Source organism: Eucalyptus grandis, chromosome 2, assembly GCF_016545825.1.
Source record: "Eucalyptus grandis isolate ANBG69807.140 chromosome 2, ASM1654582v1, whole genome shotgun sequence".
NCBI lineage: Eukaryota > Viridiplantae > Streptophyta > Magnoliopsida > Myrtales > Myrtaceae > Eucalyptus > Eucalyptus grandis.
In genome coordinates this window covers 1,469,636-1,487,431 of record NC_052613.1, presented here as the reverse complement: position 1 = coordinate 1,487,431, position 17,796 = coordinate 1,469,636, and the positions used below count along the sequence as shown (strand labels likewise).

The window sequence follows — 17,796 nt, the reverse complement described above, 5'->3', positions numbered from 1 at the left end:
GACCCATTATCACTACCTTATATGTATTGTTGTAAAATTGAGGCGAATTCTATGGATCTTGTAATTAAATTAATGCAAATGATAAAACCATTGGAGATATCAACAATAAATAATATAGGATGTGAGAAATTTACGTGTAACTTCTCTATGGAAAGAGTCGATCATAAATAATTGACTAATCAATCGAAAATTATAAAATTACAATCGTTTACAAGCTGAACTGCTGTACACCTAAATCCGCAATGTTTAGCCTGACGTAATTGCTCCATAATCTAAATCGTGCGTGTATATGTGTAGGGAGATGTATAGAGACAAGCAAAGTAACTCTTAGGGATAAGGAGCCAGACGTACATTGAGGATAAACCAAGACTTCACATCTTGGGAAGCACTAAAAGACATAAACATCTCTTAAACACTAAAGCATCAATCAAGGAGTCAAGGAATGGAAAGGATGTGGCCCTCAAGAACAAATATAAATTTTTCTTTTCTCGCGAAGTTGGTCTTGGAATTCTGACCAACTTAAAAGATTGTAATAGCCACACTTCCGAAATTGCTTCTATATTACAAGCTGGTCTACGTCATCCAATTCGGATCAGGATTCGTACACAGACTCAAAATTTAAGACGTCTACATGAAAAGGTTTTGACTAAGCTTGTTCTAACAAAGCCAATAGCACATCATTAAATTTCGATACATTAGGCTCCACTTAATTAAATGTGGAGGTTGTTAATTTTCTGCATTTGATTGAATCACTATAACAATAACGGTATCGCAGTTAATTTATTATGTTTTTCTAAGTGTCTATCTATAGAGCAGAATTCTACTGCTCCGTGCCCAGAAGTATGGATTTATTTTACTTATTAGTAAATTTTAATAAGAGTTTATACGTGTCAAGAGCAGTTGGTAAAAAAAAAAATGATTCTTGACTTTTTTTCCAAGTATTTTATTTTTAATAATAGTTGATGAATCTGAAGATGTTGGTAAAAAAGGTAAATGAAAGTTTATAAAAAATAAGAGAAGCTTTTCTTCTTCTTCTTTTTTTTTTTTTGCCAGAGATTAGAGAACAACATGATAAATTAAAAAAATAAATAAATGAGTAATTAACAAATAATTGTAATATAAAACTAATTGATAACATAATCGAGAAAATGTTGGGTAGTCATTGCTATTATGGTTGGTAATTTCTAAAAAGTTGTTGGTAAATATAAGGTATTGCTAAGAAATGCAAATAAAAGTAGTAACTAAACAGAAAAGTCTTCAAAATTAAGGAAAAATGAATCAACTTTGATAAACACTTCAAATGAGTAATAATAATAATAATAATAATAATAATAATAATAATAATAATAATAATAATAATAATAATAATTGATAACTTAATCGAAGAAAGTTGGTAATTCACACAACTAAAACTTGCAATTTCATATAATACTTTGTAAGAAAAGTACATAAAACCTGGTAAACAAATAAGATGCACATATTTAGGTTATTGCATTTATTGATACTGAAATCAGTGTATCTATTCTTGATCCTAAAACTTTTCCTAATAAATTCAGGGAGCCACATGTCAGACACTTCCACGTTGCATCTGGACAGAATTCCCCACCAGAGTAAGAAGCAAACCTGTAAAGATTTAATTCTTTCCTCAATGCTCCATTACAACTAGAATTCTCGATACCCAAATCGAGATCTCAGTGTTTGTTTGGCAAATTGCTTCTACAATGAAATATCTTTTACCTAGAGTCTTTCTTTGGTTTTTATTAAAAGGGACGAAGGTTTTTACTCCAATTCCGAACACAAGATATCAAATGCAATATAATTATAAACTTTTGGATCCAAACAACATTGTGCAGTACTGGGCTAAATTTAAATTTTAGTCAACAACAAAGGCCGTAAATTACAATACCAAACCCGAACTATGCCATAATTCAATCAACAATACAATTTGGGGATATTAGACATAGTATCGGAATTTAATTAACAACACTACTCAAGAATATTGAGATACAACATCGAAATCCAATCAACAATGATGCATCGGGATGGATGACACAATGTCAAAATTTAATCAACAATAATGTACTGGGATATAGACACACATCAGAATCTAAAAGCTATAGCTAGAGAAATTAAAATGCAGTATAGGAAATTTAAAGATAACGAGATAACATTTTGATTGATTTGTTGCTCGGTGGGGAGGGGGCTCTTTGCTGGACAACTAGTGGTATTTATAGAAGAACTTGGTAACCACTGGGTAGTTGTGTATTCTTCAGTAACTGCTGTTTCTAACCTTGTTCATGTCCGTTTGTCTTTGCAAATCACTTTACCCATGGTCTTCATAACTGCTTCTATTGTGTTCCAGAGATATTACAGTTAATGGTGGCCATTCCATGATTGGGTCTTAAAATAGTAACTACTTCTTAACAATGTGCATCCTTAGTGCCTATAATTCGTGGCTGTTCCATGATTGGGTCTTCAATAGTAACTACTTCTTAACAATGTGCATCCTTAGTGCCTATTATTCTGGTGTTCTTGAGTAATATTATAAGTGCTTTCATCTAAAAGTATACCGCCATAATCCACTTAGGTGGCCACCAACTGCCTATCATCGAATTTCAGTTAGTGGACCCCTACCTTATTGTCAACCGTTGGATTTTAACGCCTATGCCTATCAATGATTGAGGATGTAACAATACTAACCACATGACATGCATGCGATCCAGTTGGCTCACACTAGAGTAAATTTGATCAACCAAATTTATGTGGATAGCTATTGTCTTAAGCTTGTGATTACAAGAAGTCCAAAGACAAGAAAGAAAGGTAAATCAGCTTGACTTCTTGGGATTGGATAGTTGGACAAAGGAGACCTATGGTTAGGAACGTTAGGTTTTGTTACAATTTGTGATCCAAATTCTAGAATAGGATAGGGTAGCATGTAGAAATATCTCCTTAATTCGAGAGAACTCTAGATGTATCCGACAAAAGATCTTGTCTAATTAGGCAGCTAAAGTTTATGGTTTTTGTTTATTTTGAGAGAAATTTTAAAATTGTCTTAAATTTATTGTATTTGTACCAATTTAGTTCGAAATATATCAATTTTGCCAATTTAGACTTATACCATTTAGCAATTTACCAATTTAAGTCCTAAACCTTTCAAGTATGCTAATTTAAAACTAAACCTTTAGATTGCATTTGGTCATCCAAATTCATATTCGGATAGGATTGGATAAAGACAGATTTGAAATCCTCCAAATATTATCGGATTGTAAAGATATCCTATCATATATATGGTGCAACCTAAGATTTAAGATTTAAAAAAAAAATTTGAAAATTTACAATCTAAAAAAGAATTGAAAATCTTTGAAAAATCTTTATATTAGAAAATCTTTGAAATTACCATCTCCTACGGGATTCAAACCATTCGGATCACGTATCTGGAAAAGTCAACCTCAAAGCATGAGGACTCTCAATCGACACGAGTTTACATATTTCTGGGATAGCCTCATGAACAGTGGGAGTGGAAGGCACTTCTTGTGGGTCATATGGCTAAACTTCACTGCCGAAGAAAGCGGCTCTTCCATCAAGGCAGAGCTAAGGGAGGCGATAAGGGAGAAGGTATGTGTCATGGGGTGGGCTCTTTGCTGGACAACTAGTGGTATTTAGAGAGGAACTTGGTAACCTCTGGGTAGTTGCGTATTCTTTAGGAATTGCCATTTCTAACCTTGTTCATGCCCGTTTGTCTTTGCAAATCACTTTACCCATGGCCTTAATAACTGCTTCTATCGTGCTCCAGAGATATTATAGTTATCGGTGGCCATTCCATGATTGGGTCTTCAAATAGTAACTACTTCTTAACAATGTGCATCCTTAGTGCCTGTTATTCATGGACATTCTATGATTGGGTCTTCAAATAGTAACTACTTCTTAACAATGTGCATCCTTAGTGCCTATTATTCCGGTGTTCTTTTGTAATATTATAAGTGCTTTCATCTAAAAGTCTACTGCCATAATCCATTTAGGTGGCCATCAACTGCCCATCATCGAATTTCAATAAGTGGACAAGTGACAATTCCCTACCTTATTGTCGATCGTTGGATTTTTACGCCTATGCCTATCAATGATCGAGGATGTAACAATACTAACCACATGACATGCATGCGATCCAGTTGGCTCACACTAGAGTAAATTTGATGGATTGATATTTTGCATGATCAACCAAATTTATGTGGATAGCTATTGTCTTAAGCTCTTTTTTTTTTATGGCTAAAGTCAACAATGTGATTACAAGAAGTACAAAGACAAGAAAGAAAGGTAAATCAGCTTGACTTCTTGGGATTGGATAGTTGGACAAAGGAGACCTATGGTTAGGAACGCTAGGTTTTGTTAGAATTTGTGATCCAAATTCTAGAATAGGATAGGGTAGCATGTAGAAATATCTCCTTAATACTAGAGAACTCTAGATGTGTCCAATAAAAAATCTTGTCTAATTAGGTAGTTAAAGTTTATGGTTTTAGTTTATTTTTAGAGAAATTTTTTTAAAAAGTCTTAAATTTATTGTATTTGTATCAATTTAGTTTGAAATTTTTCAATTTTGCCAATTTAGTCTTGTATCATTTAGCGATTTACACATTTAAGTCTTAAACCTTTCATTTATGCTAATTTAAAACTAAACCTTTAGATTGCGTTTGGTCATCCAAATTCATATTCTGATAGGACTGGATAAAGAAGGATTTGAAATCCTCCAAATATTCTTGGATTGTAAAGATATCCTATCATATATATGGTGCAACTTAAGATTTAAGATTTAAAAAAAAAAAAAATCTTTGAAAATTCTTTAAATTAGAAAATCTTTGAAATTCCCATCTCCTACGGGATTTAAACCCTTATGATCACGTATCTATAAAAGGTTGCCTCAAAGCATAAGGACTCTCAATCCACACAAGTTTACGTATTTTTGGGATAGCCTCATGAACAGTGGGAGTGGGAGGCACTTCTTGTGGGTCATATGGCTAAACTTCATCGCTGAAGAAAGCGGCTCTTCCATCATGGAGGAGCTAAGGGAGGCGATAGTGGAGAAGGTATGTGTCATGGGGTGGGCTCTTTGCTGGACAACTGGTGGTATTTAGAGAGGAACTTGGTAACCACTGGGTAGTTGTGTATACTTCAGTAACTCCCATTTCTAATCTTGTTCATGTCCGTTTGTCTTTGCAAATCACTTTACCCAGGGTCTTCATAACTGCTTCTATTGTGTTCCAGAGATATTACAGTTAATGGTGGCCATTCCATGATTGGGTCTTAAAATAGTAACTACTTCTTAACAATGTGCATCCTTAGTGCCTATTATTTGTGGCCGTTCCACGATTGGGTCTTCAAATAGTAACTACTTCTTTACAATGTGCATCCTTAGTGCCTATTAGTCCGGTGTTCTTTTGTAATATTATAAGTGCTTTCATCTAAAAGTATACCGCCATAATCCATTTAGGTGACCACCAACTGCCCATCATGAAATTTCAATAAGTGGACAAGTGACAATTCTCGATCGTTGGATTTTTACGCCTATGCCAATCAATGATCGAGGATGTAACAATACTAACCACATGACATGCATGCGATCCACTTGGCTCACACTGGAGTAAATTTGATGGATCGATATTTTGTATGATCAACCAAATTTATGTGGATAGCTATTGTCTTAAAGCTTTTTTTTTTTTTTTTTTTTATGGCTAAAGTCAAAAATGTGATTAGAAGAAGTCCAAAGACAAGATAGAAAGGAAAATCAGCTTGACTTCTTGGGATTGGATAGTTGGGGGATAAGTATACTAATGGTGCCATAAGTTGTGTACGGCGCTCACTTTGGTGCCAAAAGTTTCTGTCGGATCACTTAAGTGCCAAATCGGAGGAAAACGCTCACTTTGGTGCCACCGGTGAAAGATTCCGGCCTCGGCGAAAGATTCCGGCCAAAATGATTTTTTTTAAAAAAAATAAATTGATAAGCCTTTAAATGACGTCTTTTCAGTCCTCCGTAAGAAAACGACGTCGTTTTTGTCGTCCTACGTGGATGGCTTCATGGAAACGACGCCGTTTTGCTCACATGGGGAAGAAATTAGGGTTTCGGCGAGGTCGAAGCCGTGGCCGTCGTCGGGGTTGGGGTCGGAGTCGGGTCGGCTGCGGCTGCCGAGTGGCCATCATCGAGGTCGGGGTCGGGGTCGGGGTCGGGGCTACGGCCATCAGTGGCCATCGTCGGGGTCGGGGTTGGGGTTTGAGCCGCGGCCATCGAGTGGCCATCGTCGCGGTCGAGGTTGAGGTCGAGGTCGGAGCTACGGCCGCCAAGTGGCCATCGTCGGGGTCGGGGTCGGGGTCGAGGTCGGAGCCACTGCCGTTGAGTGGCCATCGTCGGGGTTGGGGTCGAGGTCGGGGTCGAAGCCGTGGCCGCCGAGCGCAAGGACTGTCGAGGGACGGCGACGACCGAGATTAGGGTTTTGAATTGGGGGAGACACCAAACGGTGTCGTTTTTGGTGTTTGGATGCTGACTCAGCTCTCCGACGAGCCACGTTGGCGTCAAAATTAATAAAAAAGGCCACGCCGGTTCCGGCCAATTTCGTCGGAGTTGGCACCAAAGTGAGCGTTTTTCAAATTTTTGGCACTTAAGTGATCCGACGGAAACTTTTGGCACCAAAGTGAGCGCCGTACACAACTTATGGCACCATTAGTGTACTTATCCCGATAGTTGGACAAAGGAGACCTATGGTTAGGAACGTTAGGTTTTGTTACAATTTGTGATCCAAATTCTAGAATAGGATAGGGTAGCATGTAGAAATATCTCCTTAATACTAGAGAACTCTAGATGTATCCGACAAAAAATCTTGTCTCATTAGGTAGTTAAAGTTTATGGATTTGGTTGATTTTTAGAGAAATTCTAAATTTATTGTATTTGTGCCAATTTAGTTCGAAAATTTTCAATTTTGCCAATTTAGTCTTATACCATTTAGCAATTTACCAATTTAAATCATAAACCTTTCAATTATGCTAATTTAAAACTAAACCTTTAGATTGCATTTGGTCGTCCAAATTCATATTATGATAAGATTGGATAAAGAAGGATTTGAAATCCTCCAAATATTCTCGGATTGTAAAGATATCCTATCGTATATATGGTGCAACCTAAGATTTAAGATTTAAAAAAAAAAATCTTTGAAAATTTACAATCTAAAAAAGAATTGAAAATCTTTGAAAATTCTTTATATTTGAAAATCTTTGAAATTCCCATCTCCTGCCGGATTCAAACTCTTCGAATCACGTATTTGGAAAAGTCAGCCTCAAAGCATGAGGACCCTCAATCGACACGAGTTGACGTATTTCTGGGATAGCCTCGTGAACAGTGGGAGGCACTTCTTGTGGGTCATATGGCTAAAATTCATTGCCGAAGAAAGCGGCTCTTCCATCATGGAGGAGCTAAGGGAAGCGATAGTGGAGAAGGTATGTGTCATGGGGTGGGCTCTTTAACCTATTTTTTGATTGGCTGGATCGGTCACCCCTCAGCCTGTATCACTTAAAGGCAGAGCTAACCCAATATTCTACTGTTCTCTTAAAAGCTTGCCTATTTTATTAGTCAAGCTTGGAGAACATAGTACTAGGACTTACTAGATGAAAGCCCATAATTGTTGAAGGTCTTAAAAGCGCCTTAGTAGCTGCTATCTATCGGATCTTTTCTAAGAAGTTAGGTAGGTGAGAGGAGGTTCTGCACTACAATGCCACTACGGCATTCTTGTGTGGGTCTCATGAAAGTTAATGGACCCTTTGTCTAGCCCCAAGGGAGTAGAAGTTTTCAAGGCATCTCTTGATAACGTGTGTATATATATGTAAAAGAGTCTGGTCCTCTCTCCACCCATGATGTGAAAAGAACATTCTATTACATCCTCCATCAGATAGAATATGTTAAGGAAAAAGTGAGTTAAGGGAGAGAAATCATATTTCTTCATTTTTTCAATTTTCCACGACAATTATCTTCAAGGGAATCACTATGGATAAAAGTATGTCTCCATCCCTCTTATCGTGAGAATCATGAAGATCAATGATTCTATATTTCATATTTTCCACATTATAGAATTATGTTATCGCTTACATTTTATGCTAGAGGAAGGTGGTGATCTCTTTGTGGAAATGAGCATACGGTATTTGTCCTACAAGACAGGCCAACACATGTATGAGCAAAAACAAGAGATTTTAGTACAGCCCTGTTGATGCAGCCCGCATTGAAGACCAGCACTCTCGATCAAGAAGATCGGCCAGCATTCAAACTCGACGAAACCGAGAAGCCGTATCAACATCTTGAGTCCATCCCAGAAGTTGGAAAGACACCTTGCCATGAAGACGTTATGCTTTTACTATTTCTGCTAATTTTAATGTTCTGTTTTTATTTCTCTTAGTTTTAATGTTCTGTCTTTACTTCTCCTAGTTTCAATGCTCCGTCTTTATTTCTTTGACGATATAAGCCCAATTTCTTGTAGAAGACGAACGATTTTTGATGAATGAAAAAAAAAACTTTGCTTTGAAGCAAGTATCGTGAACCTTGTAGAGTTCATCCATTTGAAAACCTAGAAGAGTTTTCCTCCGTCCTTGAAGAGTCGGAGCTTTTGAAATCTGCATCCTTGAAGAGTTGCAGCCATCGATCTAGAAGAATTGGTGCCCCCTCAACTTTCTTGGAGGCCTAGAAGAGCAACCAATGGAGTTTCTATCTTTTCATATTCTGTTCGTTATTTCCAACCCAATTTCGACCATCCTACAGTGCTTATTTCAGAAAACCCAAAACATAGAAATTGTAGATCCAGAAGTTTTTGTTCATTTGGCTTTAGAATCAGGTCGATCCAATCTGTATCGACAAAGATACGACTGTTCTCCTGAGCTTGCGCAGTGCTGAAATTTCTGTTCGCCCTGTTTTCCTTGTGTACGAGTCACTCTCCCGATCCTATTGTTTGAGAAAGCTTACCCTTGGCTTGCATCACCTGTTGATCCAGCTGAGAGTAATCTTGGACGGACAATGACCATATTCATGTAAATGACGTTGGAGAATCAGATTTTCTCTTTGTTCTTTACGACAAAATTGTTAAGATAATCAATAAAGTCCAAGATTGAAGGGCGAATCAGCTTATTTCCTAGCATTATTAGTCGACAGCTGGCGAGAAGGATATTAAAACATTAAACAGAAAAAAAATAAAAATAGATTCATCAGTCGTCCTTTTGATTACCTCAATCACTTAAAACATTAAATAAAGATCTAACAACGTGATTATTGTTTAGCAGATATCTATCAAGCAGCGACTTGCTCAAGCAAGATTATCTCTTGATAACTGGGGCATCTCCAATGGTTAGTCAGAAAAGCATTTAAAATTCTACCCCGGGACACCAAATTTGCAAGTGAATTGTCTTTGTCCTGGCCGAATGGGTCATATATTTACAAGAACATGTGTACAATTCTTTTTAAAATGACTGACATTGACGGCAACGAAAAAAACGAAAAGTCCAGCAAATCAGATGGATTCAGTGACATCCGTCTATAAAAACTGTGTAGGAATCAAATAAGAAGTACAGTTTAGCAATATCACACATTTTGCAATGGCTCTCCTTCAGCAACTGTTTCTCCCAACATGCTTGGTCGTAGCAGCTTTGCTGATAGTTCTCTTGATGAGCAAGTCTAGGAAAAGAAAGAGCAATCTCCCACCGAGCCCTCCTAAGTTGCCGATCATCGGCAATCTTCACCAGCTTGGAAAATCGCCACACATATCTCTCCATCGCCTCGCGAGAAAGTACGGGCCAATCATGTCCTTGCAGCTCGGTGAAGTCCCGACCATAGTCGTTTCCTCAGCCGCAATGGCCAAGGAGGTGATGAATACCCATGACCTAGTGCTGCAAACCGCCCTCAGATCTTCTCTGCCAAGCACTTGTTTATGACTGCACAGACATGGCCTTCTCTCCCTATGGCGCTTATTGGAGGCACATAAGGAAAATCTGCATACTGAAGTGCTTAGCGCAAAACGGGTTCAGTCATTTAGTCATGTCAGGGAGGAAGAAGTTGCTCGTTTAGTTCATCGGATTGCAGAGTCTTTTCCAGGCACCACAAATCTTTCCAAACTGCTCGGTTTATATGCAAATGACGTTCTATGCCGGAGTGCTTTTGGGAGGGACTTTTCAGCAGGAGGGGATTATGATAAGCATGGATTTCAAAAGATGCTGGAGGAGTATCAGGAGCTGCTTGGGGGATTCAGCATAGGAGATTTCTTTCCTTCCATGGAATTCATTCATAGCCTGACCGGGATGAAATCTAGACTTCAACACACTTTCAAGCGCTTCGATAATCTTTTTGACCAGATACTGAGAGAACATTCAAATGAAAGCAGAGCTACGGAGGCGCAGAAGGATATAGTGGATGTTTTGATCGATATCGAGAAGAATGGTTACGGTGACATGCCCCTTACAAGAGCCAATGTTAAAGCCCTCATCCTGGTCAGTGAATCATTCTCCCCTCTAGCTTAACATTCCATTTAAGTTTTTTTATTGAGTTCGTCTAGATTGCTAATCAAAACAAGAATAGATAAGACGGATTCATGAATTTTGTCATAAAATAGCCATTATTTAGTGAATCACAATAATAAAACAAAATTATTTTCACATCCCATCGTTCAATTGTTTAGTATTAAAGGTATGTTAGCATAAATGAACCAAAAAAAGCACAAATGGAGATAATAAAAATATATCGTACTCTTGTCTACTTCATTTTTATTTACTTCTTATCTATTATTTTCCCTCTCTTTTTTAATTCTTTTTTCCCTTCCATCATTCTTAATCAAAATTTTATTAAATGTGAACTAGACTAATATACCTAAAGTATGTAACAAATAGAAATGCTAAATATATATAGAATATATATTATGTGATAAAAAGAAATTCAAATATATAATTAAAAATAGGAATAAACAAAATCAAAATTTGTTGTTATTTTGACTTTTCTTTTTTACATTAGAATTTCAATATTATTTATTTAATTATGATCTAAGTTTTATTAATTTAAGGTATTTGTTATTCGAGAAAAATAACTTTTATCTAATGAATATTAGAAATCACATCTGCATTTATCTCACATCTCTTATAAGATATTTTTATCCGGATCATATCCTTTTTATTTTGAACTTTATTCAACTTTAGAGAGGAACCAAATACAAGATAAGATAATTTATCCTATCCCGTATTTTATCTTGCTACCAAACATAGCTTTAGAGAATAGACAAGAGTATGGGGTTGAGAGGCCATGCCAAATGGGTGTGAAGAACATTTTTCAGCTTTAGAGAATAGACGAGATCATGTAACTATTAATAGAAGGTTCAACTCAACCCAAGCCAAGCGATGTCTGGCCTAAAGAATTGTACGCGCCGTCTTCTTTTGCTATGAGTGCAGTTGAGCTTGACTCGCCCGAGCACCTTCCCGTGATCATCTTCAATATGCCATAAAGATTGCACAGCAAAGCATACCTGACATGCGTGAAAATATTTCTAACATGTAGCCCATCCATGTTGCAGGATTTTTTTGCAGGAGGAACAGATACAACATTCATCACTCTTGACTGGGCAATGACAGAGCTTGTCATGAACCCAAAAGCCATCGAAAGAGCACAAGCCGAACTACGAAGCGTCGTGGGAGAGAGACAATACGTGCAAGAGACTGACCTACCTCAATTACCATACTTGAAGGCTATCATCAAGGAGGTATTCCGACTGCATCCTCCTGCTCCCGTGTTAATCCCAAGAGAATCCATGGAGGAAGTAATAATTGATGGATACTGCATTCCGGCAAAAACGCGGTTTTTTGTTAATGCTTGGTCAATAGGGCGTGATCCGCAATCCTGGGTTGATCCTGCAGTATTTCTACCAGAAAGGTTTTTGGATAGCACCATCGACTTCAAGGGACAGGACTTTGAGCTGATACCATTTGGCGCAGGCCGAAGAAGTTGCCCAGCTATTACATTTGGAAATGCCAGTGTAGAGATTGCTTTAGCTCAACTTCTTCACAGTTTCGATTGGCAACTTCCTCCTGGTGTCCAACCAAAAGATTTGGATATGGAAGAAGCTTTTTGGCATCACAATGCATAGGATCGAAAACCTTGTTGTCGTCGCCAAACCCTGCTTCTCCTAGACAAAGATGAACAACAAACAAGCTCGCTGAAAATCTCCTCTTCGTCTTGGTTTAATAATATCTAAGCTTTTGCTTGTTATGGAAGCTCCGAAAGGAAATGAAGCTAGATGCTATCTATCGTTAAAGAATTAAGCATATGCTATATGTGCTTGGTCTGCATCGCTAGGCAGGTACTATTAGTTTAAGTCATGAACAGTCGATGTATTCTCGGTGTTGAAGCATTAGCTAGTGGACTTAATTACCACTTGTTAATAAGGGGGTGTTATTTCGACCAAAAATAAAATAAGGTGGTGTTAAATAAGTTAGTTTGGGATTTGAAGTGTCTTTCTATGTTCCATAAATAGTGTATGTGACTTTTCATTAAGTCAAATAAGTAAATCATATATGAGAGCTCCCTCTTCCACCCCCCCTGGTGGCTTCTACAACTTAGCTTTTGTATGACGATTGTAAGGGTTATGACATACGCGTGGTTACGACAAGTTATGGGAGATTGGTCTCTAGAAGACTGTAGGAGGCCCCGACGATTTTGAAAGAAGAACCATAGTTTTAACAACATAATTATACCGAGTGTAGTCGTGACATATATGGATCATCCATATCTTTTTCCATTTTCCTTCTTTTCTTCTCTCTTCTTCTTTCTGGCCATTTTTCTCCTGATGCCACTTTAATGCCATTCACATTCACCTTGTTTCTTTTACCCCTCTTCCTATTCACCTTCAGGTGGTCGCTCACTTTATTATTACTCCATCAAAGCTCCTTTGTTTTCATTTAATCAGGTCCTATATGCCGTGTGTCCTTGTGACATCTCACAGAAGAACGGGTGCTACCTGAGGAAGGTACTGAGACACTATTCTGAACTGGTTGCAGAGGAAAATGATGCCCTCAGCTACTTTTTCTTATTCCGCGACAGTTAGCCAAGCATGAGCACGGGATTTGAACTCACCCTAGTCGACTTCACTCGAGTAGATTTGATGGATCGATATTTTGGATGGCCGACCAAATTTATGTGGACAGCTATTGTTTGTAAGTTTTTCTTTTTCTTTTTTTATTTTAAAGTCGACAACGTGATCAAGAGAAGTCCAACCACAAGATAGAACGGCAAATTAGCTTTAACTTCTTAGGACTGGATTGTTAGGCAAAAGAGACCTATGGTTAGGTGAAAGTGCTAGTATTACCACCTAGAAAGGAGTGAATAGGTGTAAAAATATATTAAGCTAATAAAGACAATAAAAGTTATTTTCTTCAAACAAAGTCTGATTGACACCAAACTTCTAATATAAATTCAGACTCAAATAAGATGTTTTGAAAATTAGTTGAACTCAAAAATATATTGCAACAAACAAATCAAAACAGTTAAGGGAAGAGAAAATTAGACACAAGATTTATAGTGATTTGACTTAAATCAAACTTACGTCAACTCTCTCACATTGGTAGCCTTCTGGCTGAATTTCACTAAGGAATCAACAGAGAATTACAACGATTTGAGTACGATTACTCAGTGAATAGTTTCTTTTTCTCTTACTAAGTCACTCATTTAGTGTTTTTCTCTCTTGAGTACAATTGTAAGCACTATCGATGAAGAACAAGCGGTTGGAAAAGCTTCAAACTTTGAAATTTCAATTCTCACACACACACTCAAAGGATCGAATGACCTTCTTAAATACTCCTCCATGCCTTCCTATCCGTTGGCACTTTTCAAATGAATTTCTTCCAATCAACCTGTTGGACAAAATCAATTAAAGAAATCTTATAGCCGTTTGAAGATTGAGATGAAAATACGATGATCATCGTCGCCCATATAATCAAAATCTAGGTTTCCATAAATAGATGTTTCCCAAAAAGGAACTTGTCTTCGAAATTGATTTTACCGATTTGTGATTGATTTCATCAATATATTTAGAAAAATGGTAAGTGAGATTCTTCGCCAAAAAGCTAGATATTAAGAACAAATCTTGCACGTACTGAATCCTCGTTGAACGATCAATAATCCTAAGTCTGATTATATCTACATTCTTGACTTGAGTTCAGTCTATATCTTCATCAGAGTGGGAAAGACTTATGACAGCATTCCACGAAATATCACAAAAGTCTAATATTCCTCAAAGTAAAAGTAAGAATAAGAGAATGAAAGTTTTGTCAACTTCAAAACTTGATGGGAGCTTTCTCAACAATAGGAATGTTAGGTTTTGTTGGAATTTGTAATCCAACTTCTAGAATAGGGTAGCATGTAGAAATCTAGTCTTAGGAGGAAGTTAAAGTTTATGGTTCTAGTTTAATTTGGGGTAATTCCTAAAAAAGTCTTAAACATATTGCATATGTGTCAATTCAATCCTAAATTTTTTTCAATGATGCCAATTTAATCCTAAATCATTTGGCGATTTATCAATTGAGTCTTGAACATTTTCAATTATGTCAATTTAGCATTTTCGATCAATCTTGACAAGAAAAAAGCTAACGTGAAAGTATGGTCAATGCTCATCACATGTGGCATGGTCTATGCTTATGTGAAAAATTCTTTGCACTTTTTTAAAAACTTTTCTGAATTTTTTTTTTTTAATTCTTAACCGACAAGGGCGTCCCTTGCCCCCATCGGCCTACTCCTATGGCCAGCAACTTCTGCGACCTTAGTGGCCAGGAATTGGAAGAGAAAAGAAAAGAATAAAGAATAAAAAGTTCAGAAAAAAGTTTACAAAACTACCAAAAATTGTCTACGTTTATTAACGTGGGTCATGCCATGTGAGAGGTCTAGCGCTAACTAGACTCTCAAGTCAACGTTTATTCGATCAAAATTGGTAGAAATGATTAAATTTACAAATCGTTGAAATGTTTATAATTAAATTAGCACAATTGAAAAGTTTATGACTGTATTGACAACAAAAGGTTTATATCTAAATTGGTCAAATTGAGATGTGTATGACTAAATTAATACAAGTGTAATAAATATAAGACCTTTTAGTAATTTTCCTCCATATTTCATGGCAGTTAGGAATTGTGGTAAACAATCTAAGGCGGGGAAGTGCTCTATGAATGGAGATTGGATTGATCGTGGAGGTAGGTGGCGAGTAATCCTCCACCGTGTGGGAAGCTGAGCATAAAGTAAACTTGCTCCTCCATCATTACTTCTTCACCTGGACAGCTATTTTGTTAAACTAGACAAACTATTCTTGTCCCATAAAATCTTAAATTTATATACCTTGTCCCCTTCTTATTCCTCTACCAAATATATCCCACAGACATTCACACTCGCACATCAAACTACAAACTAACAATGATGTCAAAATCATGATTCCACAATCCAGGATTGGTACCAGAGATCCAAAAATCAACAAGTTTCCAAACGCACTTTTCGCATTTTGCATAATTGGATTAGGTGGAATTTCAACCCACTTTCGTCAATATAGTTGCTGTCAAATTCTCCAAAAAAACCAAAACCATAACATACTTCCTCTTTAAATACAGTAGAATACCATACAAAAGGAGACTGTATCACAAGATTGTGTTCACGCCACTCCAAATAAGCAACTTAAGAATAATCTTGCAAAAATAGGCCATCTGCTAGGTTTCCTGTTGAGAAAACACCTACCAGGTTTTGAAGTTAATAAAACTTTCTTGTTTTGTTCTTATTCGTATTCTAAAGAATAGTAGACTTATAAAGATATATCGCAAACTCTTGTCAAAGTCTATTCATTCAAGAAGTCTTTCCCACTCGCGTGATCCGAACTAAAACCATGTTCAAAATGAAGATATAATCAGACTCAAATTTATTAATCTTGCGATAAGGATTCAGTATGAACATAATAGAGATTTATTCCTTAATATCTAACTTTCTAGCGAAAAATCTCACTTACGTTTGTCGCGACCTCTTTTTTTCGACGCCCGATTATATGCGCTGGCAGAGACTAATGGCTTGGCTAAGTTTATTAAATTTAACCCAGGTTCTCCCAAACCCACCAATTCATGACTAAAAAGTTTTGATTTTTTAACCTAAAGGAGTCGCCACTAATCAATTTGGGGTAGATCGATTAGAAACCCAAATGAAATATTATGAGAAATATTCGCTCATGCGCAACCAGAGAAACTAGAATCAAGGACTTGATTATACTAGTTAATCACTAATGCATTTTCAGTACCTAATCTTGTTTAAACCTTAAGGCTTTTTTGGATTTTCAAATGATTTTTCATGCATTTATGAAGGAAAAACATAATTTTTTTTTGACATAAAAAGCATTTTTTCGATTTTTTTATTATCTTTTTTGAAAATATAAATTATTTTTTGGCTTTTTCTAATTTTTTTGGAAAAACATAGAATATTTTTAGGCTTTTCTGATTTTTTGAAAAATAAATTATATTTATTTATTATTTTATTATTTTAAAATTTTAAAATATTATTTTTATTATTATTATATAATAAAATGACCGGGTTGGATCCCTAGGTTGGGACCAACTCGCTTCGCTGACCTCCAGCCCGAATGTCCGACCGCCAACCCAGATGGGCCTGAGGGGTGAACCCAGCCTAGAATTCCTCTCTTTCTTTTTTTTCTTTTTTTTTAATCAAAGCCCACAAAATTAAAAAAACAAAAAGGGCCACCTATCCCTAGGCCCACGCGAGACCATCCCACGTGCAACCGAGCTCGGTTGGCCCAAACCAATCAAAACCCCACCCGGTTAAGACCCACACGCCCGACCCGTTTGAATGGGCAAAACCCTACCCGATCGGGGCCCTCATTTGACATGGTTCTGACCCGGACAAACGAAGCCCTAGCTTGGAGTGACTCGCACCAGATCCGGCTCCTGCGAATGCCGTTGCCCCTTCGACGGCAGCAACAAGTGGCGTTCATCCCCAGTCACGTGATTCCTCCAGCGCCGCCGTGGCCAGCCTAGGCCAAGGACCAACCCTCCACTGGGCTGGCTGCTGTCGATTGAGACACCACTCGGCCTCCTGGATTCCTCTTCCTCTCGCTCATAGCTACTTTGTCCATCATGCCCGCTCGCCTCGCCGCGACGGAGACTGAGGCAAGCAACACCTTAGTGCGGCCAAGAGTGTGCTCGGTCCTGTCCCAGTCGCTTCGAGCATAGGGCTCAGCCTCCATTTGGCAATTGCCGCTGCCCACAGACCCACATAACAACGAAACCAACGGCTTTCGAAGACCCCTTCCTACAACGGTCAAGAACAGGGCAAGGGTGTCGCCAGGCTTTACCTGCTCGGCCCGAGGGCATCGCTGGAAGACCGACAATCGAGTGCGTGCACAGCCGAGACCCTTCTCCACCCCAGGCTCCCCCAGATCTAACCTACTCCCTCTCGCTCAGGTTCGCTCGCCACAGGTCTCTTCCGACCGCGAACTCTCAAATCTCGGCTTGCAAGCGTTTGGGCCCTCCTTAAAGTCTCTCATGGGAAGCTTTCGAATCTCGCATGCTTTTGATCTCCCTCTGCGTCATGACTTTGGCCTTCCCCCGATGCCCTATTTGTAGGTGAGGGGGGTCCGATCGATGGAGGCTAGGCCGATAGTCTTTGGTGCGTCAACCGGCTTTCCTTTGCCGGCTGAACCGGCGTCAATCCTTCCCCTTCCACGAAGGCCTCCTTGGCATTGATGGCGCATCCCCACCGCTTGCGCC

General features: G+C 37.9%; 1 protein-coding gene across 1 annotated transcript; it reads left to right on the top strand.

Moving 5' to 3' along the window:
• Positions 1-9,930: 9,930 nt before the first annotated feature.
• Positions 9,931-12,342, top strand: LOC104431596 (cytochrome P450 71AP13-like). The gene is made up of 2 exons (XM_010044204.3): positions 9,931-10,500; positions 11,571-12,342. Exons 1-2 carry the CDS (start codon positions 10,225-10,227, stop codon positions 12,138-12,140), a joined length of 846 nt encoding a protein of 281 aa, XP_010042506.2. The 5' UTR covers positions 9,931-10,224; the 3' UTR covers positions 12,141-12,342.
• The last annotated feature ends 5,454 nt before the right edge of the window (positions 12,343-17,796 follow it).

Excerpts from the sequence above, each read along its gene's own strand:
- LOC104431596 (XM_010044204.3), top strand. The coding sequence starts at position 10,225 with ATGCTGGAGGAGTATCAGGAGCTGCTTGGGGGATTCAGCATAGGAGAT. Across the intron at positions 10,501-11,570 it reads ATGTTAAAGCCCTCATCCTG|GATTTTTTTGCAGGAGGAAC; the intron begins GTCAGTGAATCA and ends TCCATGTTGCAG.